This window comes from Aotus nancymaae, unplaced genomic scaffold, assembly GCF_030222135.1.
Source record: "Aotus nancymaae isolate 86718 unplaced genomic scaffold, 86718_ANA_hifiasm-v0.15.2.pri h1tg000079l, whole genome shotgun sequence".
Classification (NCBI taxonomy): domain Eukaryota; kingdom Metazoa; phylum Chordata; class Mammalia; order Primates; family Aotidae; genus Aotus; species Aotus nancymaae.
The window spans coordinates 8,197,096-8,221,945 of NW_026988494.1; the positions used below are offsets into that span (position 1 = coordinate 8,197,096).

General features: G+C 43.5%; 1 protein-coding gene across 3 annotated transcripts; it reads right to left on the reverse strand.

Annotated features, from left to right (window-relative positions):
• Nucleotides 1-870: 870 nt before the first annotated feature.
• On the reverse strand, nucleotides 871-24,265 carry UBXN8 (UBX domain protein 8). 3 transcript variants are annotated; one of them, XM_064368676.1, is made up of 8 exons: nucleotides 23,682-24,262; nucleotides 17,243-17,365; nucleotides 16,050-16,120; nucleotides 13,975-14,097; nucleotides 10,379-10,498; nucleotides 7,925-7,966; nucleotides 3,057-3,131; nucleotides 871-1,127 (listed from the first exon to the last, which is right to left on the reverse strand). In XM_064368676.1, exons 1-8 carry the CDS (start codon nucleotides 23,767-23,769, stop codon nucleotides 960-962), a joined length of 810 nt encoding a protein of 269 aa, XP_064224746.1. In that variant the 5' UTR covers nucleotides 23,770-24,262; the 3' UTR covers nucleotides 871-959. The 3 variants fall into 3 exon arrangements, with proteins under 3 accessions (XP_064224746.1, XP_064224749.1, XP_064224747.1); XM_064368679.1 differs by lacking the exon at nucleotides 17,243-17,365 and having other exon boundaries at nucleotides 23,682-24,265; XM_064368677.1 differs by lacking the exon at nucleotides 10,379-10,498 and having other exon boundaries at nucleotides 23,682-24,265.
• Between the last annotated feature and the right edge of the window lie 585 nt (nucleotides 24,266-24,850).

The window sequence follows — 24,850 nt, forward strand, 5'->3', positions numbered from 1 at the left end:
TGCCTTAGCCTCTCGAGCAGCTGTGATTACAGGCATGCGCCACCACGCCCAGCTAATTCTTTGTATTTTTAGTAGAGACGGGGTCTGTCCATGTTGGTCAGGCTGGTCTCGAACTCCAGACCTCAGGTGATCTGCCTGCCTTGGCCTCCCAAAGTGCTAGGATTAACAGGCGTGAGCCACCGCACCCAGCCAGTAAGCAGACTTTTAAAATAGAGCACGGGAAAAGAAAGGAGTAGAAAACAGTTAAGAACCTTTTATAACCACACTTGGGAATTTGGTGTTACAGTGCATGGCTTTGTCACTGCAGATTCATAAGCAGGAGAGGGAAGTGATCAGATATATTTTTTAAAATTCACCTATATTTTAATGCTTTCATAGTTTTATTTTTAAAAATACTGATTCACTTGGAGCTTTGTAAATGTTACAATTAATACAAGAAAAAATTATATAAATTGCAAACATGAGGAGTTAACTGCAATGCATACCCATCAGAAAGAACTTTAAGGCCTTCAAGAGCTTTGAAATTTCTTTCAAGTTAGTTTGTAATTTCACAGAAATACAGCAGAATAAATATTCCTGCTAAGACTCTGAAGGATTTGACTAAATCATGAAATATTCATTGTGTGGAAAGGTGGATTGAAGAGGCAGAAAGCAAAGTTCTACAGCTTTGCTTTCTAACACTGAGAAATGTCGGCTGGGAAAATATTAATTACTGAGTACCTAACTGTATACATTTTTACCTCATTCTCATTTGGGACATTGTAAAATGGCACAGTCCACAGATTATTATATGCAGAAAGCAATCCTTTTCCAATCCTATTCCCACAGATAGCAGCATTCAAGTGTTTACTGCCATGAGCTCAATCGAGATAGAGTGTGATTTTCAATGTGAAGCCTTTATTGTGTCAGAAGGTCATGGCACGGCTGACTTCGTGCAGAACAGGGAGCTCTCTCCTTCCCTAGTTGGTCTGCTCCTTCTCTTCCAGGATGAGTACAGTGTCCACAGTTACTCCAATGTCCTCCAGCGACCAGCCTCCCTCCACTGCGAGAGGCCGTCTGGGAAAGGAAGTAGAAAGGCTGTATAGAGATGTGTGGTACCCAGTTCTCATCATCCAGTCAAATAAGACCTAGAAGATAAAAAGCTTAGCTTGGTCATTATCAAATACTTGACAAACTGTGTCCCTTTACACCTCTGTAACATTTTACAGTTTTGTCAATGTAAAATCATATACCTAGGAGTAATGAGACAGAGCTTTCATACCTTTCAAATAAACTTTGCAGAATTTAAAGGAAAATAGCCTGCCATGAGTTTTGAGATAGGAATCTTTTTTTTTTTTGGAGACAGAGTTTCGCTCTTGTTGCCCAGGCTGGAATGCAATGGCGTGATCTCAGCTCACCGCAACCTCTGCCTCCCAGGTTCAAGAGATTCTCCTGCCTTAGCCTCTCAAGTAGCTGGGATTACAGGTCTGCACCACCACACTCAGCTAATTTTGTATTTTTAGTAGAGATAGGATTTCTCCAGGTTGGTCAGGCTGGTCTTGAACTCCTGACCTCGGGTGGTCTGCCCACCTCAGCCTCCCAGAGTGCTGGGATTACAGGCGTGAGTCACTGCACACAGTGGAATATTCTTTTTCCCTTTCTTTCCCTAGCAATCAGACTGAGACTTTTTTTTTTGAGATGGAGTTTTGTTCTTGTTGCCCAGGCTAGAGTGCAGTGGCATGATCTCGGCTCACTGCAACCTCCACCTCCTGCGTTCAAGTGATTCTCCTGCCTCAGCCTCCCAAGTAGATGATGGACTACATGTGTCCGTCACCACGCCCAGCTAAATTTTGTATTTTTAGTAGAGATGGGGTTTCACCATGTTAGCCAGGATGGTCTCGATCTCATGACCTTGTGATCCACCTGCCTCAGCCTCCCAAAGTGATGGGATTACAGGTGTAAGCCAACATGCCTGGCGCATCTTTAATGCATACGTAATTATATGTTTAAATGTACTTAGAGATGGAAATATACCAAAATGTTAGTAACTGGTTTTGGCATGAGATTACAGATCAATTTTTTTCTCTGCTTTTCCATGTGTTCCCAATTATCACTAACAATCACAGTTTTGTTGTTATTTACTATTTTTGAGACAGAATCTTGCTCTGTCACCCAGGCTGAAGTGTGGTAGCACGATCTCAGCTCATTGCAACCTCCGCCTCCCAGGTTCAAGAGATTCTCCTGCCTTAGGCTCCTGAGTCGCTAGGATTACAGGCATCCGCCACCATGCCTGGCTAATTTTTGTGTTTGTAGTAGAGATGGGGTTTCGCTAGGTTGGCCAGGCTGGTCTCAAATTCCTATTTTTTGAGACCTCAAGTGATACACCTGCCTTGGCCTCCTAAAGTGTTGGGATTACAGACCTGAGCCACTGCACCCAGTTCACAGTATTGTTTTTAAAAGAAAAAAAGTCAAGTTTTTTAGAGGCTACTTCCTAAGGCTTTAAAAGCATCTTAACAGCTGGGTACAGTGGCTCACCCCTGTAATTCCAGCACTTTGAGAGGACAGGGCAGGCGGATCACAAGGTCAAGAGATCAAGACCATCCTGGTCAACATGGTGAAACCCAGTCTCTACTAAAAATACAATAAATTAGCTGGCCGTAGTGGCACGTGCCTGTGGTCTCAGCTACTTGGGAGGCTGTGGTTGCAGTGAGCTGAGATCACGCCGCTGCATTCCAGCCTGGCAACAGAGTGACATTGTCTCAAAAAATAATAATAAATAAATAAAAGCATCTTACCCATCAAATTATGAAAATGTAATGAAAACAAACCAGAAAGGAAAAACAAGCCAAAGGGAAAAGTTGAGTAAAGTGTGAATGCAGAGATTACAATGCAGAGACACCCGGCATGCCCACCTAGCTAGCCACGTTTCCGCAATGTGGAGTGCCTGGAAATGTCCTTTATCCACAGCTGACGGGAGGCGCGGATGACAGTGTGGTAACACCTTCCCCATGGCATGTGAATACACTATAGCCAAAGTTAACAAAGCTGTTTCTCAAAATGCGGATTCCCTTACTTACCTGTGAGCTGCAGGACTTCAAAAACCTTCTCCTCAGGACACTCCCGCTGGGACATCGGAGAGCAACAGTAACTACCTGAGGAAGAAAGATTCACATAAGAACTCCGATCCATTGCTCTCTGCAATTCCTTTCATTCGATAAAACAGCTAAGCAGATGAAAAGAACTTAGATGCTGCTGCTAATTATTAAAAGACATTGGCAGGGCGTGGTGGTGGCTCACACCTGTAGTCTCAGGACTCTAGGAGGCTGAGGCAGGTGGACCACTTGAGGCCAGCAGTTCAAGACACCAGCCCCTACAAAAAAGAGAAAAATTAGCTAGACGTGGTAGCATGCGCCTGTAGTCCCACCTGCTCGAGAGGCTGAAGTGGGAGAACTGCCTGAGCCCAGGAAATCTGAGGTAGCAGTGAGTTGTGATCATACCACTGCACCCCAACCTGGATGACAGAGCAAGACTGTTAAAAAAACAAAAAGACATTATAAAATGAGAAGATGACAAATTAGTATATTTATTTTTCACCTGTCAAGAAACCCCTTCTTATGACTAACATGATCATTAAGTGTGCTGGGAGTTACGTGGGTATCATATTATGTGTAAGTGGTGGTTTTAGAGTGGCACCCCTCCGTCTCAGGAAAGCCATGTTAGCAAATATTTCCAGTCAGGCCAGATGAGGTGGCTCAGGCCTGTAATCCCAGCATTTTGGGAGGCTAAGTTGGGTGGATCACTCGAGGCCAGGAGTATGAACCAGCCTGGCCAACATGGCGAAACCCCAACTCTACTAAAAGTACAAAAAATTAGCTAGGTGTGATGGTGTGCACCTGTAATCCCAGCTACTCAGGAGGCTGAGGCAGGAGAATCACTTGGACCTGAGAGGCGCAGGTTGCAGTGAGCTGAGATCACGCCACTGCACTCCAGCCTGGGAGACAAAGTAAGATTCTGTCTCAAAAAAACTTAAGAGGTTAAGTGATTTCATTCCCACCTAAATCAGTGTAATGTTGAGCCTATTACATGAAAGTTCTGCACTGTTATTACTTTCGCTAAAGAAAGGTTTCATAGTAAATGATGAAAGAACTGAATCACAGATGAAAAATCAATTTTATTTCTATTAATTTTTTTTCTAACAAGGTGACATTTAAAAAAACTTTTTTAACAGATAGGGTCTCACTAGGTTGCCCAGGCTAGTCTCAAACTCCTGGGCTTAAGTGATCCTCCTGCCTCAGCTTCCTAAAGTGCTAGGATTACAGGCATGAGTCACCACACCTGGCCTGCCTATTTTTATTTTTTATTTTTTGAGATGGAGTCTCACTCTGTCAGCCAGGCTGGAGTGCAGTGGCTTGATCCTGGCTCATTGCAACCTCCGCCTCCTGGGTCCAGGCACTTCTTCTGCCTCAGACTCATGTTTAACCATGTTGTCCAGGCTGGTCTCCAACTCCTGACCTCAAGTGATGTGCCCGCCTTGGCCTGCTCAATCCCTCCCAAAGTGCTGGGATTACAGGCATAAGCTACTGCACCTAGCATGGCCTGCTCATTTTTAGAAACAATATTTAATTTTTACATTGAGGTTTTGTTTACTGCAGTAATTTCACAGGAGGATTAAAGCCAATTGCCTCATGAGAAATTAGCATTAAAATATACTGAATTAGGCCAGGCATGGTAGCTCATGCCTGTAATCCCAGCACTTTGGGAGGCCGAGGTAGGGTGGGGGAATCACCTGAGATCAGGAGTTCGAGACCAGACTGTCCAACGTGGGGAAAACCCATCTCTACTAAAATAAAAAAAACCTAGCCAGGTGTGGTGGCAGGTGCCTGTAATCCCAGCTACTTGGGAAGCTGAGGCAGAAGAATCACTTGAACCTGGGAAGCAGAGTTTGCAGTGAGCCAAGATCACACCACTGCACTCCAGCCTGGGTGACAGGGTGAGACCCTGTCTTAAAAAAAAAAAAAAAAAAAAAAAAAACTGAATTATTTTTTCACAAGGTACAGAAATGAAATATCACTGTTTGAAATGTGGCAATTGTCCTACTGTTACAACTACTGTAATGGTTGACTGCAATTTTTCCTAATCTTACTGACAGTGTAGTGGACTGACATACAAATGGGTAAAACCCATGAGCTGCAACCCAAATTGGAAAGGAAATCAGCATGCCAAACAGAGATTAAGTGAAATCTAATTTTAAAAGTAGCAATAATTAAAGCCTGTTTCACAGCTACTCCTTAAAATGAAGCAAGGTAGCATACAATAACAAAAGTTATTACAGTGGTAATACGGTTTTGTTTGTTTGTTTGAGACAGAGTCTCACTCTGTTGCCCAGGCTGAAGTGCAGTGGTGTGAACCGGGCTCTCTGCAACTTCTGCTTCCAAGGTTCAAGCAATTCTCATGCCTCAGCCTCCTGAACAGCTGGGATTTCAGGTGAGTACCACCACACTTGACTGATGTTTGCATTTTAGTAGAAACAGGGTTTCACCATGTCGGCCAGGCTGGTCTTGAACTCCTGGCCTTAAGTGATCCATCCAAAGTGCTGTGTGATGATTTACAAAATTATTTTCAAATTCTCTGAAACTCTATGGTTACTATTTCAATTAAAAAGTAGAACAGTAACATATGGTGACTATTCCATTAAGAATTCTGGACTACCATGAGTTACTTCCCTCTCTCTTTTTCAAAATCTAAACGTGAACATTTTAGAATTCTATAGATAGCGACAATACTAAATACTTAACAGGTGCTGAATAAATCAGAGCATACTCCTTAAGTATAAACTGCATTATTTTTCACATCCCTCCCTTTTATTTTTACTTTTGAGATGGAGTCTCGCTCTGTTGCCCAGGCTGGAGTGCAGTGAGGCAATCTCAGCTCACTGCAACCTCCACCTCTCAGGTTCAAGAGATTCTCCTGCCTCAGTTTCCCGAGTAGCTGGGATTACAGGGATCTGCCTCTCCGGCTAATTTTTGTTTTGTGGTAGAGAGGGGGTTTTATCATGCTGGCCAGGCTGGTGTCAAACTCCTGACCTCAGGTGATGCATGGCCTCACAAAGTGTTGGGATTACCAGTGTGAGCCACGGTCTCACATGCCCTCCTGTTAGCAGAAATCCGTGTTAGTCACTAGTTTCCTCATTAAGAGTCTGTTCCTAAATCCAGGCAGGCTTGGCATGCCTGTAATCCCAGCTACTCAGGAGACTTAGGTAGGAGGATCACTTGAGCCCAGGATTTCAAGATTAGCCTGGGCAACCCAGCAAGACCTTGTCTCCAAAATAAATAAGAAATTTTCTCATATGGTTATAGAGTCACTATATATCTAAAATATATATCAATATCAATATAGTGATATATATTCATTTAGTTCTAATAACCTTTCTTTTCTTTTTTTTTTTTTTTTTTGAGTCGGAGTCTTGCTCTGTCATCCAGGCTGGAGTGCAATGGTGCAATCTCTGCTTACTGCAACCTCCCCTTCCCAGGTTCAAGCAATTCCCCTGCCTCGGCCTCCCAAGTAGCTGGGACTACAGGCATGCACCACCACGCCTGACTAATTTTTTTGTATTTTTAGTACAGATGAGGTTTCACCATGTTGGTGAATCACTTGAACCTGGGAGGCAGACGTTGCAGTGAGCTGAGATGGTGCCACTGTACTCCAGCCTGGGCGACAGAGCAAGACTCCATCTCAAAAAAAAAAAGAGTAAGACAACAAGATATAGGCCCATGAGAACAGGAGAATTATGAAAGACGGAAGGGGACATCTGAAGACATTTGAAGTCATCCAGGCTTATGAATGTTCAGCGGGGAATTTAAAATATTTGTCTTGTATTCTTAGAAATCTATAAGCAGTAGAAACAGCCCAGGTAGAAAATACCTTGCTCAATGATTATTCTGACAGAATCAAAATATTCTAATATTTATTGGCTTGTCTTGATTAATGTAGAATAAAATACACTGTAAAAGTATCAAGTAGTATCAACTATACATTACTAGTATTCTTTTTATTTGAGGTAGGATCTTGCTCTGTCACCCAGGCTGTTAATTCCCCAGGCTCAAGCAATCCTCCCATCTCAGCCTCCAAGTAGCTGGGACTACAGATGTGTGTCACCACACCTGGCTAATATTTTTTTGTATTTTGTAGAGAATGGGGTTTGGCCATGTTGGTCAAGCTGGTCTCGAACTCCTAGGCTCAAGCAATCTGCCCAGCTCAGCCTCCCAAAGTGTTGGGATTACAGGCATGAGCCAGTGCACCTGGTCCATCAGTGATAATCTTAATAAAACTTTATGTAATATAAAAGTTGTACTGATTAAAACCATATATAGAGGGCCAGGTGTGGTGGCTCACGCCTGTAATCCCAACACTTGGGTGGGCAGATCACTTGAGGTCAGGAGTTCAAGACCAGCCTAGGCAACATAGTGAGACCCTGTCTCTTTTGGGTTTTTTTTTTTTTTTTTTTTTTTTTTGAGACAGAGTCTTGTTCTCTCTCCCAGGCTGGAGTGCAATGGCACAATCTCAGCTCACTGCAACCTCTGCCTCCCAGGTTCAAGCGATTCTCCTGCCTCAGCCTCCCGAGTAGCTGGGATTACAGGTGCCTGCCACCGCCCCCAGCTAATTTTTGTATTTTTTAGTAGAGATGGATTTTCACCATGTTGGTCAGGCTGGTTAAGAACTCCTGACCTCAGGTGATCCACTCGCCTCGGCCTCCCAAAGTGCTGGGAATACAGGCTTGAGCCACTATGCCCAGACCATCTCTATTTGTTAAAAAAATCCTAGTTACAGTATAGTCACGTGAACACTTAGGCTATCATTTCTTTCAAAATCCAAGTTTAGATAAGACATGTAATTGATGTTAAGCAAAGAAAATAAGTTCAATTTTCAAAGAGAAAAACAGACTTACTTCTTCCGCTGTTCCAGAAGGTTCTTCAGGTAAATCAGGAATCTAAAGAAAAGTAAGTATTGGTTAAAGGAATGTAAACATTTTCAAGAAGCAAACAAAAGTGTCAATGAGAAGAGCTCCTTTCAATATAGAGTTTAGACATACATCTAAGCTTACTGAAATCTTTTATTTAAATATACATCTATAAAAGTTTTATCATGAAAATGGGAGCTCAATTAATAAACATTTTTGGGCAAGTGTGCTAAAAATTAATCTTAAAAATAGGATTTAATAGCTCCCAACCTATACACACTTAAAAGAATTTTGCTTTTAGGCTGGACACAGTGGCTCATGCCTGTAATCCCAGCACTTTGGGAGGCCGAGGTGGGCGGATCACAAGGTCAGGAGATCATGACCAGCCTAGCCAATATGGTGAAATCCCATCTCTACTAAAATACAAAAAATTAGCTGGGCATGTTGGTGTGTGCCTGTAGTCCCAGCTACTCGGGATGCTAAGATTGCAGTGAGCCGAGATTGCACCATTACATACCAGATTCTGTCTCAAAAAAAAATAATAATAATCAGAGATTTAGACCACATCAAAACATTTGCTACCAGGCAAGGCGCGGTGGCTCACGCCTGTAATCCCAGCACTTTGGAAGGCAGAGGCAGGCAGATCACGAGGTCAGGAGTTCAACACCAGCCTGGCCAACATGGTGAAACCTCATCTCTACTAAAAATACAAAAATTATCAGGGCATGGTGGCACACACCTGTAGTCCCAGCTACTCAAGAGGCTGAGCAGGAGAATCACTTGAACCTGTGAGGCGGAGGTTGCAGTGAGCCGAGATTGGGCCACTGCATTCCAGCCTAGTAACAGAGCAAAAAACTGTCTCAAAAAAAAAAAATTGCTACCAATGACTTCATCTCCAGGAACCCCTTTTATTGATAGAGTATATTTCATAACATTATTGGTAGAGTATATTTTATAACATTTAATCTAACAAACATTACTTGCATTTACTAAATAACTCATTTGTTTTCCTTTGGTATCAAAAGCATACATGACTGTCAAGTAAAATTTGCCATCAGCATAAGATAGTGTTGTTAACAAAACACAAAGAAACTTGAATTTTTAATCAGTCCATTTAGTTAATTCGATCTTTTTCAAACGTCAGTGATAGTTCAATAATTCCCTGCTGAGCCTTCCTGCTGAATCTCCACTACAGGACTAGGAAATCTGAAACTGAGAAGCAATATATTAGAAACTACTTTCAGGGAATAGACAGCCTCCCAGCTTTCCCTAAGGGCTGGTAAAAACAGATTTCTTATTTCCAATTTTTTCCAGCTCCGGTTGGAATTAACTTAGGGATTAAAGATTTGAATGAAAAACGTGTATAATAAGCCTGGGCAGTATTCCAATGTGACTGATTGCTAATCTATTCCCTAGAAGGACCAGTAAGGAAAATTATACACTCACGTTAATAACAGCTGTTAGCCACTCACAAGGTAGGGCTTGATAATGTCTTAATAGGAATGCTCCCCTTTGTAAGCATTGTATTTCTCTCTCTCTTTTTTTTTTTGAGATGGAGTCTTGCTCTGTCACCCAGACTGGAGTACAATGGTGCAATTTCAGCTCACTGCAACCTCTGCCTCCCTGGTTCAAGCAATTCTCCTGCCTCAGCCTCCTGAGTGGCCGGTACTACAAGTGCATGCCACCACACCCAGCTAATTTTTGTATTTTTAGTAGAGACGGGGTTTCATCATGTTGACCAAGATGGTCTTGATCTTTTGACCTCATGATCTGCCCGCCTCAGCCTCCCGAAGTGCTGGGATTGCAGGCGTAATATATTTATCATTTTTACATAATCAAATAAAATTCCTCAAAAAGAACTGAGTATTTCTTTTTTTTTTTTTTTTTTTTTGAGGTGGAGTCTCGCTCTGTCACCCAGACTGAAGTGCAGTGGCACAATCTCAGCTTACCAACCTCAGCCTCCCGGGTTCAAGCGATTCTCCTGCCTCAGCCTCCCAAGTAGCTGGGACTATAGGCGTGTACCACCACGCCCAGCTAATTTTTTGTATTTTTAGTAGAGACTGGGCTTCACTGTATTAGCCAGGATGACCTCGTGATCTGCCCACCTCAGCCTCCCAAAGTCCTGGGATTACAGGCATGCACCACCATTCCCAGCTAATTTTTTGTATTTTTAGTAGAGACGGGGTTTCTCCATGTTGGTCAGGTTGGTCTCAAACTCCCAACTTCAGGTGATCCACCCACCTCGGCCTCCCAAAGTGCTGGAATTACAGGCCACTGCACCCAGCCTATTCTTAATGAAGGTGATCACTTTGTAAGGTAGTGAGAAGACAGCATCTGGATGAAAGGCCAGTCCTGATCTTCACCCAGTACGCCACCTCACCTATAGTTCAGTACTCCTACTGCACACAGACACGATTCAGTGAGAGGCGTGAAGTACTTTACCTCCCGTGTGGGCTGTTCAGCAGGCAATGAGAATTCAGTGAAAGGTTTAGGCAAGTTCTGGCTCTTTGCTGTTTCTCTGTTTGAGGTTTCAAAAGATGTCTGACTTGTACTTTCACCACCCTAGTCAAAAATAACAGACAATTTCTAAAGAGATGTTTTATATCAACTTTATTCACAATGGTTTTTTCCTTTTTCTTTTCTACCCTAATAGCATATTAGAAAAATATGAGCAAGCCATTACAGACCCCCAAAAATTAAAGCATTATCTCCTTGGACAAGAAAACACAAGGCTTGAGCCGGGCGCCATGGCTCACACCTGTAATTCCAGGACTTTGGGAGGCTGAGGCAGGCAGATCACCTGAAGTCAGGAATTCAAGACCAGCCTGGCTAACACTGTGAAACCTAGTCTCTACTAAAAAAAAAAATACAAAAATTGGCCAGGCATGGTGGCTCACGCCTGTAATCCCAGCATTTTGGGAGGCCAAGCCAAGTGGATCACAGCCTGGCCAACACAGTGAAACCCTACCTCCACTAAAAAAATCACAAAAATTAGCCAGGCATGGTGGCAGGCGCCTGTAATCTCAACTACTAGGGAGGCTGAGGCAGGAGAATCACTTGAGCCTGGGAGATGGAGGTTGCAGTGAGCTGAGATCATGCCTCTGCACTCCAGCCTGGGTGACAGAGTGCGACTGTCTCAAAAACAAAAAAACAAATTAGCCGCACAGAATAATCACTTGAACCTGAGTGGCTTTCTTTTTTTATTTTTTATTTTGAGATGGAGTCTCACTCTGTCACCCAGGCTGGAGGACAGTGGCGCCATCTTGGCTCACTGCAACCTTCACCTCCCAGGTTCTAGCATTTCTCCTGCCTCAGCCTCCTGACTAGCTGGGATTACAAGCGTGCACCACCATGCCTGGCTAATTTTGTATTTTTAGTAGAGACGGTGTTTCATTCTGTTGGTCAGGCTGGTCTTGAACTCCTGACCTCGTCATCCTCCCGCCTTGGCTTCCCAAAGTGCTGGGATTACAGGCGTGAGCCACCGTGCCCGGCCCACCTGAGTGGTTTTTTTTTTTGAGACAAAGTCTCGTTCTTTTGCCAAGCTGGAGTGCAGTGGCACGATCTCGGCTCACTGCAATCTCCGCTTCTCAGGTTCAAGCCATTCTCCTGCCTTAGCCTCCTGAGTACCTGGGACTACAGGTGCGTGCCACCATGCCCAGCTAATTTTTGTATTTTTAGTAGAGATGAGGTTTCACCATATTGGCCAGGCTGGTTTCGAACTCTTGACCTTGTGATCCGCCCACCTCAGCCTCCCAAAGTGCTGGGATTACAGGCGCCAGTCACCACGTCTGGCCTGAACACTTTTTTCCTTAGCCAAATAATTTACTTAAATGTCAAATTCTCAAATACGTGCTTACTAGTTCAACAATACCTTCCTTCCATAGCTATTAACCTTCTAAGAGGAAAAGCTGTCTTTCTCAGATTAAAATGTTCAGCATTTAATGGGGTTTATCACCTTCCGTCCCTCCTCCTAAGAAAATCTGGCAGAAGGAGCACAGGGAATGGGAATCAAGAGATCTTCATGCCAGCTGGGCATGGTGGCTCATGCATGTAATCCCAGCACTTTGGGAGACCAAAGTGGGCAAATCACCTGAAGTCAGGAGTTTGATACCAGCCTGGCCAACATAGCGAAACCCCATCTCAACTAAAAATATAAAAATTAGCCAGGTGTGGTGGTGCACACCTGTAGTCCCAGCTACTCAAGAGGCTGAGGCAGAAAAACTACTTGAACCTGGGAAGCGGAGGTTGTAGTGAGCTGAGATGGCACCACTGCACTCCAGCCTGGGCAACAAAGCAAGACTCTGGGGGAAAAAAAAACAAACCTATAAAAGTTTACCAACCACAACAATGAACAGAAGACAAACCTCAACTCAAAAGGGAAATCCCTACCTAGAACAGCTGTATTTATGTTGCCCATTTTCAATATCAATTTTATTACCTGTCCTTGATTATTTTATGCTGTATGTACCGTTATGGAATGAGTTCTGGTTCCCTATAAGAATCCTGTTTACCTTTACTGGATAATGGTGAAAGGTACAATATAAACACAAAGCAAAAAACAAACTATGGGACAGAAACAGCCTTACACAACATAAAATCTGTGGCCAGCTCCTCCAAAATGTACTGGTTGTTTGTTTGTTTGTTTTGTAGAGATGAGGTCTCACTATGTTGCCCAGGCTGGTCTCAAACTCCTGGCTCATACAATCCAGCCGCCTCTGCCTCCCAAAGTGCTGGGGATTATAAGCATGAGCCAGCCTAACTTACTGTCTTTATGAATATCCTTTTCCCTGATAAGAAAACTTAAAAATAGTAAACTTCTGTAGGAACCGACAAAATTCATATTCAATGCTGAAGGAAAACATAACCAAGGTTTAATTTGACATAAATAAAAATCAGAATATATAATATATAATACAATATATATCATGAGCTTAATACCTTGGAAATCTTACTTGAGGAAAGATCAGAATGTTCTCAGATTAGACAACAGTAATTTCTTCAACAGTTTTAAAGACTAACTTATGTCACAGTTTTGTTTTTCTGAGAAAGGGTCTTGCTCTGTCTCCTAGGCTGGAGAGCAGTGGCGTAGTCACGGTTCACTGCAGCCTCGACCTCCTGGGCTCAGGTGATCCTTCTGCCTTAGCCTCCCCAAGGAGCTGAGACTGCAGCCACACACTACCACATCTGGCTAATTTTTAAATTTTTTTTGTATAGATAGGGTCTTCCTGTGTTGCCCAGGCTGATCTCAAACTCCTGGTGGCAAGCAATCTGGCTGCCTTGTCCTCCCAAAGTACTAGGATTACAGATGTGAGCAACCACACCCAGCCTCTGTTAGAGCTTTTTAAGGAACCAAGTTATATACTCTTTAGGCACCAGAAACCACTTAACCAGCCAGGTGCATATGGTAGGGTGCACCTGTAGTCCCAGCTACTTAGGAAGCTGAGGCAGGAGGATCCCTTGAGCCCTGGAGTTCAAGACTGCAGTGAGCTACAATCGTGCCACTGCACCCCAGCCTGGGCAACAGGGTGAGACTCTGTCTTTGTTTATAGTTGTTGTTTTATTTTGTTTAGATGGAGTCTCACTCTGTCGCCAGGCTGGAGTGCAATGGCGCAATCTCAGCTCACTGCAACCTCTGCCTCCCAGATTCAAGCAATTCTCCCTGCTTCAGCCTCCTAAGTAGCTGGGATTACAGGCATGTGCCAACACACCTAGCTAATTGTTGTATTTTTAGTAGAGATGGGGTTTCACCATGTTGGCCAGGATGGTCTCAATTTCTTGACCTCGTGATCTGCCCGCCTCAGCCTCTCAAAGTGCTGAGATTACAGGCATGAGCCACCATGCCCAGCCAACTCTGTCTTTTAAAAATGAAAAACAACCCCTTAGCCATGTGATAAACAAATATGCTAAACAAAAACTGAAATACAATCATTATCAATAGAAACTCCTAGAAACAGACTAACGTCCTTTTCAATTTAAAAACGTTATGTAATAAGAAATATAAAAGGATTCAAAATATAAAATAAAAATATTTTTCCAACCCCAAGTTTGTGACCACTGCTTAATTTCCAGGCTTCACCCGTCATCTGATAAAAGCGCTCCTCCAGTTTTTTCAACTTCATTTCCTGGTGAGGTTTTAAAACGTTCTCTATGTATCTGTTGACCTGTTCAAAACAACAAATTAGGGGTTGTTACTATACATTAATGTTCCTAAAAAATGTATGCTTCTATAAAGTTGTAAACAACCAAGTAAGAGCCCTGCTGGCTGAACAGAGCCGCTGCCACCGTGTTTGGCTGCTTGGTTGCAGGGGGGCTGGCGCAGACAGCTGGACAGCAAGCTGGTCAGACATTTGTCTTTGACCTGCCTGATTATGAAAGTATCAACCAGGATGTGGATTTTATTCTGGGAACAATCCCATTTCCTAAGAGAATGGGAGGATCTACTTTTCCTATCCTGATTCAAATGGAATGCCAGTATGACAACTGCAAGGATTTGTCACAAATGGGAAACCAAGTGCCATCTCCAGAAGCAATATCCTTTGTTTTTGTTTTTGTTTTTGTTTTTGAGATAGAGTCTCATTCTGTTGCCCAGGCTGGAGTGCAGTGGTGTGATCTTGGCTCACTGCAACCTCCGCCTCCTGGGTTCAAGTGATTCTCCTGTCTCAGCCTCCTGAGTAGCTGGGACTACAGGCACATGCCACCATGACCGGCTAATTTTTGTTTTTAGTAGAGACAGGGTTTCACCATGTTGGCCAGGCTGGTCTCAAACTCCTGACCTCAAGTGATCCACCCTTCCCAGCCTCCCAAAGTGCTGGCATTATGGGCATGAGCCACCACACCCAGCCAAAAATTTTTTTTAAAAATTAGCTGAGCGTGGTGGTGTGTGCCTGCAGTTCCAGCTACCCGAGAAGCTAAGACAGGAGGATCTCATGAACCAAAGAAGTTGAGGCAGCAGTGAGCTATGGTTGTACCACTGAACCCCAGCCTGGCCAACAGAGTGAGGCTCAGTCTCAAAAAAAAATGTGGTATATAAATTCAATGGACAATTATTCATCCACAAAAAGAAACGAGATACTGATACATGCTAGAGTATAGAAGAACCTGGAAAACACTATGCTAAATCAAAGAAGTTAGACACACAAGGTCACATGTTGTACAACCCCATTTATAAGAAATATCCAGAACAGGTAAATCCGTAACAACAGAAAGCAGATTGGTGGTATCCAGAGGATGGGAGGAGGGGAGAATAGGGAGTGACTGTTTAAAAAGTATACGGTTTTCTCTAAGGGGATGGAACAGAGTTGTACGACCTTGTGAATGTGCTAAATATCACTGAACTGCTTGGTCAGTTTTGGCTGGGCATGGTTGCTCACGCCTGTAATCCCAGCACTTTGGGAGGCCGAGGCAGAAGGATCACCTGAGGTCAGGAGTTTAAGACCAGCCGGGCCAACATGGCGAAATCCCATCGCTACTAAAAATACAAAAATTAGCTGGGTGTGATGGTGCATGCCTGTAATCCCAGCTACTCGGGAGCCTGAGGCAGGAGAATCGCTTAAACCCAGGAGGTGGAGGTTGTAGCGAGCTGAGATTGTGCCACTGCACTCCAGCCTAGGCAACAACAGTAAGATTCCAACTCAAAAATAAATAAGTAAAATAAAATGGTCAATTTTATGTCATGTGAATTTGACCTCAATATATTTTTTAAAAAATCTTATCACAAAGACAGAAGCAACAGACCTTATCTTTTTTTTTCAGACGGAGTCTTGCTCTGTCACACAGGCTGGAGTGCAGTGACGCCATCTCGGCTCACTGCAACCTCCCACGTTCAAGCGATTCTCCTGCCTCAGCCTCCCCAGGAGCTGGGACTACAAGCATGCACCATCACGCCCAGCTAATTTTTTGTATTTTTAGTAGAGACGGGGTTTCACTGTGTTAACCAGGATGGTCTCGATCTCCTGGTCTCGTGATCCTCCCGCCTCAGCCTCCCAAAGTGCTGGGATTACAGGCACTACAGCCTCCCAAAGTGCTGTGAGCCACTGTGCCTGGCCCAGAGCTTAATTTTAACTGCCTTAGATTTTGTATTTCCCGATGCACAGTCTCTAAACTTCTGCCTTACCTTCTCTCCTTGTGCCTCTTGTTGTTTTTTTCTCACAAGTTTTCGTCTTTTCTCATTCTTCTCTTCCTCTTCTAAGACATTAAAACATAAAAGTGCTTTTTATTTCCCAAGTATCTCATAACCAAGTAATTTACCAAAAGAAGGAAAACATCTAAAATCTACAGTTGAGAGACCCTAACACATCACACTGTCATTTATGTTTGGGTTGACAGTATAACCTTTTAGGATTACGATTTTATTCATAGTTAATTTGAAAGGGCTACACATTAAATATTGCTCACTTTCCTTTTATTTGCTTACAGTTAAATAGTAAAACACAATGTACCAAATTCACTAATGACAAGCTTCCTCCTAATAGCATAGAAAATATGTACTTTTTGGTTTTAAGATTCACCTCTTCTGAGGCTAAGCACAGTACTATTTTAAAAGGCTTCCAGGACTCTCAAACTTTTCTTATCAAAAGTAAAACAGGATGGGCAAGGTGGCTCAAGCCTGTAATCCCAGCATTTTGAAAGGCTGAGGCAGGTGGATCACTTGAGCTCAGGAGCTACAGACCAGCCTGGGCCACATGGCAAAATCCCACCTCTACAAAAAGTACAAAACTTAGCCAGGGGCAGTGATGCACCCCTGTAGACCCAACTACTCAGGAGGCTGAGGTGGGAGGATCACTTGAGCCTGGGAGGAGGGGGGTTGCAGTGAGCCAAGATCATGCCACTGCATTCCACCCTGGGTGACAGAAGGAGACTGTCTCAAATTAAAACAAAAAAGAGGCCAGGTGTGGTGGCTCATGCCTGTAATTCCAGCACTTTGGGAGGCCAAGGTGGGCAGATCACGAGGTAAGGAGCTCAAGACCAGCCTGACCAATATGTTGAAATGCCATCTATATTAAAAAACACAAAAATTAGCCAGGCGTGGTGGTGCACACCTGTAGTCCCAGCTACTCAGGAGGCTGAGGCAGGAGAATCGTTTGAACCCAGGAGGTGGAGGTTGCGGTGAGCCAAGATCACACCACTGCACTCCAGCCTGGGTGACAGAGCAAGACTCCATCAAAAAAAAAGAAAAAAATCATGACTAAAGTTGTAATGATTACTCTAAGTTCTAGAATGACTAAAGTTGTAATGATTACTCTAAGTTCTAGAATAAAGAAATTTAAGTAGAATGGTATAAAAGGGTAGCATAAATAATAAACTTACCCTTCACATGAAGTTGGGAAGATTTAAATGAGTTAAGCCATGAGGTAGTCACAGAAATAATTAAAGTTAGAAGAGCAAGCAGTAAAAAAATCCGGCCACAAAGCAAAAGAAAATCCTTGATTCCTGATAAAGGAAAAAAACTAAAATTAAAATTCAAAACTTTCTTCTTTTTTTTTTTTTTAAAGAGATGAGGTCTCACTATGTTGACCAGGCTGGTCTCAAGCTCCTGAGCTCAAGTGGTTCTCCAGCCTTGGCTTCCCAAAGTGCTAGGATCATAGGCGTGAGCCACCACATCCAGCCCCAGACATTTTTCTTGATACCCCTAATAAAATTATAACATGTTACACAACTGTCTTACAATTTTGTTAATATACAATCATCCCTCAGAATTCATGGGTATTGGTTCCAGGACTCCTGAGGATACCAAAATCTACAGATGTTCAAGTCCCTGATATAAAAAGGCATGGTTTTTGCATATTATCTATGCTCCCACATACTTTAAATCATCTATAGATTACTCCTAATACCCAATACAATGTAAAGGCTATATAAATGGTTCCTGTACTTTTATTGTTTACTGAAAATGACAGGGAAAAGTCTGTACATGTTCAGGACAGGACACACAGACAACCATCCATTTATCCTTTTTTTTTTTTTTGAGACAGTTTTGCTCTTCTTACCCAGGCTTGAGTACAATGGAACAATCAAGGCTCACTGCAACCGCCACTTCCCAGGTTTAATCGATTCTCCTGCCTCGGCCTCGCGAGTAGCTGGGATTACAGGTGCGTGCCACCACATCCAGCTATATCCATTTTTTTTTCCGGAATATTTTCTTTTGTTTCCTTCTGTTTTGTTTTTTGTTTTTAGAGATAGGGTGTTGCTCTTCTTGCTCTTGCTCTGCCACCCAGGCTGCTGGAGTACAGTGGTGAGAACATCAGGAGGTCCCAGCCTCGACCTCCTGGGTCTGAAGCGATCCTCCTGCCTTAGGCCCCCACCCCGCCCAAGTAGCTGGGACTACAGGCACGCACCACCACACCCAGCTAATTTCTGTATTTTTTGTAGAGATGCGGTCTTGTCGTGTTGTCCAGGCTGGTCTTGAACTCCTGAACTCAGGCAATCCGCTCACCTCAGCCTCCCAAAGTCCTGGGATTAGAGGCATGAGGCACCACGCACCCAGCCCTTTCTGAACAGTCTTAATCCACAGATGCTTAAATCCTCAGATGTGGAACTCATGGGTACAGAGGGCTTACTGTATTCTCCTTTGGGCATTAAAAAACTCATGATGGTTGTCATTTCCAGAACAAACTTTCTTTCTTTTCAAACCTGTGAGTTCATTTTTTATTTTATTTTTTTGTTTTGTTTTTTTAGTTTTTGTTTTTTGCAGAACAAATTTTTAAAGCATAATTCTAGGATAAACACTATCTTAGAAATATAGTTAAAATTAGAGCAATCAGCTACATTATAAATATTACCACTATCAGTAATGTATAAGTTCTAGTTTCCCATGTAGAGAAAATTACGTAAGTAGAAATAAAATTATGAAAATACTATGTCAAATTCTAGTTCTATCATAAACAGTCAATCCACTGAAACGCCAAATTCTTATTTCTCACAATTAAATTGTGCAATTGTGTGCTTCTTTATTTCTTGACATTTAGTCACTTATAAGTAAAATTACGATTTAAATGCTTGCCTAGGAAAAAGTAAAAATATAGTATTTGGTCTTAATAACCAAAGTAAAAATTATTTGAGCAAAAATCTAACTATTACCTAATTTGCATAATACAATTTGGCAAATATTAAGGGCCAGGAGACAAAGATGGGTTAAAAATGATTTCCATCCTCAGAATTTTTACTCATTTTTTTAATTTTCAAAAGATAAATGGCAGAGATATAGAGAAACCATCTTGCCAATGTGATCAAGGCTGGTAATTAGTCAATTAACTAAAACTTAAAGGTGGAATTAGGAAAACATACATATAGGCCAGGCATGGTGGCTCACACCTGTAATCCCAGTACTTTGGGAAGCCGAGGTGAGTGGATCACCTGAGGTAAGGAGTTCAAGACCACCCTGGCCAACATGGTGAAACCCCATCTCTACTAAAATACACAAATTAGCTGGGCATGATGGCGGGTGCCTGTAATCCCAGCTACTTGGGAGGCTGAGGCAGGAGAATATCTTAAACCCAGGAGGCGGAGGCTGCAGTGAGCCAAGATTGTGCCATTGTACTCCAGCCTGGGTGACAGAGTGAAGCTGTCTCAAAAAAAAAAAAAAAAAAAAAAAAAACCACACACACTTACAGAATTAAATGTTTCATTTCAAACTGAAAACGTGTATATTATTCTTGCTTTTTTTTTTTTTTTTTGAGATAGAATCTCACTGGCTTGTCCCGGGTGGAGTGCAGCATCTGATCACAGCTCACTGCAGCCATGACCGCCTGGGCTCAAGCAATCCTCCCATGTCAGCCTCCCAAATAGTTGGGACCATAGATGTGTGCCACCAGATAATATTCTTCTTTTTTTTTTTTTCCCAAGTGATCCCTCCTCCTTGGCCTCCCAAAGTGCTGGAATTACAGGAGTAAGCCACCATGTATGGCCTAATATCGTTCTTTTAAAAACCCTAGTAATTTAAAGTTGTTTAGAGAAGAAACATGACTTAAAAAAAAAATTCACAGATCCCCCAAATTGACAGTATTAACCATTGATTCAGGTGTCATTCAATACAACACATAATTTAATCTATTTTATCTCTGGTCATTACAAATGTAGTTTAATATCTAGAGTATTGGTAAATAAAAAAACCATTGAGGCCAGGTGCAGTGGCTCATGCCTGTAATCCCAGCACTTTGGGAGGCCGAGGCTGGTGGATCGCTTGAACTCAGGAATTCATAACCAGTCTGGGCAACATAGTGAAACCCCAGCTATACTAACATTAGCCAGGCATAGTGGTATACACCAGTAATCCCAGCTACTTGGGAGGCTGAAGCACAAAAATGGCTTGAACCTGGGAGGCGGAGGTTGCAGTGAGCCAAGATCGCACCACTGTACAACAAAACCTTGAGTTTATGTTCCATACTACTGCTGTTTGTTCTAACAAGTAAGCAATTTGCAAACATCACATGAGAATATGAAAGAAGTAGATTCGGCCGGGTGCAAAGGCTGACACCTGTAATTTCAGCACTTTGGCAGGCTGGGGTGGTCGGATCACCTGAGGTCAGGAGTTCGAGACCAACCTGACCAACATGGAGAAATCCTGTCTCTATTAAAAATACAAAATTAGCCAGGTGTGGTGGCACATGCCTGGAATCCCAGCTACTCGGGAGGCTGAGACAGGAGAATCGCTTGAAACTGGGAGGCAGAAGTTGCAATGAGCCGAGATCCTGTCATTGCACTCCAGCCTGGGCAACAAGAGCGAAACTCAGTCTCAAACAAACAAAAAAAACACCTAGATTTGTGTGTATATCTATCAAGAAAAAATGTTTTTAAGTGAGTTTTGTTTTGTTTTGTTTTTTATCTATAGACTCCATAAGCAGTGTACTTCAACAGATAACAAACCTAATGAACTGGCCTTAAAATATTTAGGCTGGGCATGGTGGCTCAGGCCTGTAATTCTAACACTTTGGGAGGCTGAGGCAGGCAGATCACGAGATCAGGAGATTGATACCATCCTGGTCAACATAGTGAAACTCCATCTCTACTAAAAATAGAAAAAAATTAGCCAGGCATGGTGGTGAGTGCCTGTAGTCCCAGTTACTTGGGAGGCTGAGGCAGGAGAATCGCTTGAACCCAGGAAGCGCTAGTTGCAGTGAGCCGAGATTGCACCACTGCACTCCAGCCTGTGTGACAAAGTGACAGACTCTGTCTCCAAAAAAAAAAATTTAGCTTAAGTATAAGTAAAATGTATTGACAATAAAGGTTTTTACACAGTAGAAAAAGACAAGGCTAGTTTTCCAATGTATGTCTGAATATTAGTAGAGGCATAACCAGCCCTGCTGCGCTATAAAGTATGATTTGTAAAACAGACATAAATATTGTTAACAAGTAATTATTGGAAGCTCACTATCAAGAATCCAAAAGCAGCAAAATATGTATATATGTATGTGTGTATATATATATAAAGAAAAGAACAAAAAAAAAAAGGAAAACAATCCAAATGAAACAATCAATTCCTTTAGAATTCTATGAGAAAGAAGCTAATTCCATGACAATTTCAAGAACTAGATAAAGATGCTGCCAGGAGCCCAGTTGCAATTTCCAGAACCCTTGTCCCTAGTTCTATTAAACTAGACACTGTGGTAAGTGCTGGGAATACAAATACAAATTTCATTTGGCCTCTGCCCTCAAGAAGCGTATTTCTGACTGGGCCTGGTGGCTCATGCCTGTAATCCCAGCACTTTGGGAGGCCGAGGTGAGGGAATTGCTTGAGCCTAGGAGTTTCATACCAGCCTGGGCAACATGGCAAAACCCCATCTCTGCAAAAAATACACAAAATTAGCTAGGCATGGCGGTGTGGTGCCTGTAGTCCTAGCTACTCAGAAGGCTGAGGTGGGAGGATAACTTGAGCCGCGAAGTCCAGGCTTCAGTAAGCCATGACCGTGCCACTGCACTGCAGCCTGGGTGACTGAGAAAGACCTTGTCTCAAAAAATAGTAATAATAAAATAAAGGAGCAGAGTAGGGGTGGATGTTGAAAAGACAAGGGAACAGGTCAATTTTGGAAATGGTAAGTGTGAATTCAACATTTCTGATCCTTTGGATAAAGGTCTTGTTATATTCCAACACAGCTTGAGTGAGTGGGAAGCTTCAGGAAAGTCTTTGAACATTTTTTAAAGCATTTTTTTCCCATTTTTTATTGCAGGCAACATTTCTAGACATCTTACTCCTTGAGGGTAGGGACAAAAGGTGGAGAAAGGGAGTATACAAAGCTCAGTTTCATTATAGTTTCTAACTTTAGAATTGATTTTAAAAAGGGAGACAGACATGTAAACTGATCACTCAAATGTCCAAAAATCAACTCATGATTCTCAGCACTTCCACCGGTTTTCTTTCCCTTTTCCCTTTACCAGTAGCATTACCAACCACCTAGGTTTGTTCAATCCCTCATGAGGCAGTCGTCCTTGAATCCTTCCTTTCCCTTGCCACAAACATCAAACCATCAACAAAGTCTGTTGGTTGATCCTACTTCGTCAATATCCCAAATATGTCTACATTTCAACTCCTCTGTTACTGTCCTAGTTCAGACCATCATCACTACTTGTCAACTTCCAAAGCCTGATGTGCCTCACTGCTTCCACCATAGCTTCCGTCCAAAGCATTTTCCATACAGAATGGAGCCACCTTTTTAAAACTTTAGGGAAGTCACTTAACCTCCCTAAATTTCAGTTCCCTCAACTGTAAAATGGGGATTATAATAGTGCCTACCCAGCCGGGAGCAATACCTCTGGCTTGTAATCCCAGCACTTTGGGAGGCCAAGATGGGTGGATCACGAGGTCAGGAGTTCAAGATCAGCCTGGCCAAGATAGTGAAACCCCATCTCTACTAAAAATACAAAAATTAACCAGGTGTGGTGGCTGGCGTCTGTAATCCCAGTTACTCGAGTCTGAGGCAGAGAATTGCTTGAACCCGGGAGACAGAGATTGCAGTGAGCCAAGATCTCGCCACTGCACTCCTGCCTGGGCAACAGAGGGAGACTCCGTTGCAGGTAGGGGGAAGGGGATCTACCTTCCTCTGATTGTAGTGTAGATTAAATGAGATATTGAATAACCAGTACCTACTGTTTGGCTTACAATAGGTGTTCAATAAACGTCATTATCCTGAGCCAATGCTTCTTCCTCCCCCCAACTCTCCTCGATTCAGCCATAATGGCCTTCTCCTTTTCCTCCAACATCTCACAATCTTTTTGCCTAGAATACTCCCCTCCCCCATCCTTTCCCTGCCCCCACGGGATTTTCACGGGTGTGGCCCCTTATTTACATCTCAAGGCCTGGTGGAGTGGCGCAGGCCTGTAATCCCAGCACTTTGAGAGACTGAGGCAGGAGGATCTCTTGAATCAAGGAGTTCGGGGCCAGCCTTGGCAACATAGTGAGATCCCGTCTCTTAATTTAAAAACAAAACAAAAAACCTCTCAGCCTAAATTCTTAGGAAGCCTTCATCCTATCAGTGTTTATTCCCTTTTGAGTGTTAACCAGGATGTGAAAGTACTGTTATGACTGCATTATGCTCTTCGCCTCTGTCCTGTTACACGCAAAACCATCACGCCTGTAGGGAAAAGGTTCCGCGAAGTTGAGTCCGCACCGGAAGTGGGAGGCACGGGCAATGCAGTCTGGGAGTTGTAGTCAAAGCCGCTCCGAAGCGACGCAGCCGGAGAGGCGGTCATTCTATGCAACATTCCTGTGAAAATTACCAGCTGTGACTGTCGAAGGGAAAAAGCCAACACTTACCTATATCCGGGATCCCACGCCGGAGCTCCAGACACACAAGGGGGACAGCAGAGAGGAAGAAAATGCCAACAACCCCCCGTAAAGCCATGGTGGCGGAAGCGCCTGGTCCAGGTGGAAAGCCCACCCCTTCCGGCCGCGTTTTCCAGGGAGGAAGTGGATCTTTTCCTGCGGCGGGGAGGCTGAGAGAGAGAGCAGCATCCTACGGCTGCGTTGTTATTGATGGGGCCCGTGTTTTTAACTCAGTCTGTAGCCGTGTTTCAGAAGAAAGGCAAGTCGTCCCCCAGATCACATGATGTCCAGAAGAGCGTGGGCTCTAGAGTGGTGGCTCCCTGGAGGGTAGCAGGGCAGGGGTTGCCCCTTCGGTTTCTGCAGCGTCGGTGAGAAAGCGCTCTCCAGAGGGAAATAAGCCGAAGGGAACGCTGATGCTGCGAGGAGACAGCCTGTTCCCGTGGCCTTGTGGCCGTAGAGTGTAAATGTGAGCTATAGCACCTTTCTTATCTCCCTAACGGTTCCTGGCCCCGTCCACAGTCTTTGGTTCCTGCGTTAAGACAACTCGAAAGTGGGGCCTGGCCTCAACTACTTACCCCCAACACGCATGTCCTAGTGCCAGGTCCTACCCCTTGCTCCGCCCCTTGTCAGTTTTGCCAGCACGCGTTGTTAACCTTGACCTCATAATTTTGTGACCTCATTGCCGTCCTATGACTCACCACTGTGCACTTCTCCCAAGCTACTGAGGTCCTCCCAACCTACAACATTTCATTCTTAGAAGTTATCTTTCCCGGCCAGGCACGGTGGCTCACACCTGTAATCTCAGCACTTTGGGAGGCCGAGGCAGGCAGTTCAAGAGGTCAGAGTTTGAGACCAGTCTGGCCAACTTGGTGAAACCCCGTCTGTACTAAAAATACAAAAATTAGCCGGCCTTGGTGGCGGGCGCCTGTAATCCCAGCTACTCAAGAGGCTGAAGCAGGAGAATTACTTGAGCCCGGGAGGCGGAGGTTGCAGTGAGCCGAGTTTGCGCAGCTGCACTCTAGCCTGGACGACAGAACAAGACTCTGTCTCAGAAAAAAAAAAAAAAGAAAGAAAAAATTATCTCCTGGCCAGGTGCGGTGGCTGACGCCTGTAATCCCAGCATTTTGGAAGAAAAAAAATTCTTTTTCCTGACCTGTCCA

Bases quoted from the DNA above. Each gene is read 5' to 3' on its own strand.
- UBXN8 (XM_064368676.1), bottom strand. From the start codon at position 23,769: ATGGCTTTACGGGGGGTTGTTGGCATTTTCTTCCTCTCTGCTGTCCCC. The intron at 14,098-16,049 runs GTAAGGCAGAAG...TGTTTTGAACAG, and splicing joins AAGAGGCACAAGGAGAGAAG to GTCAACAGATACATAGAGAA. The intron at 10,499-13,974 runs GTTGGAAAAATA...ATTTTTGACTAG, and splicing joins GCAGTGGTCACAAACTTGGG to GGTGGTGAAAGTACAAGTCA.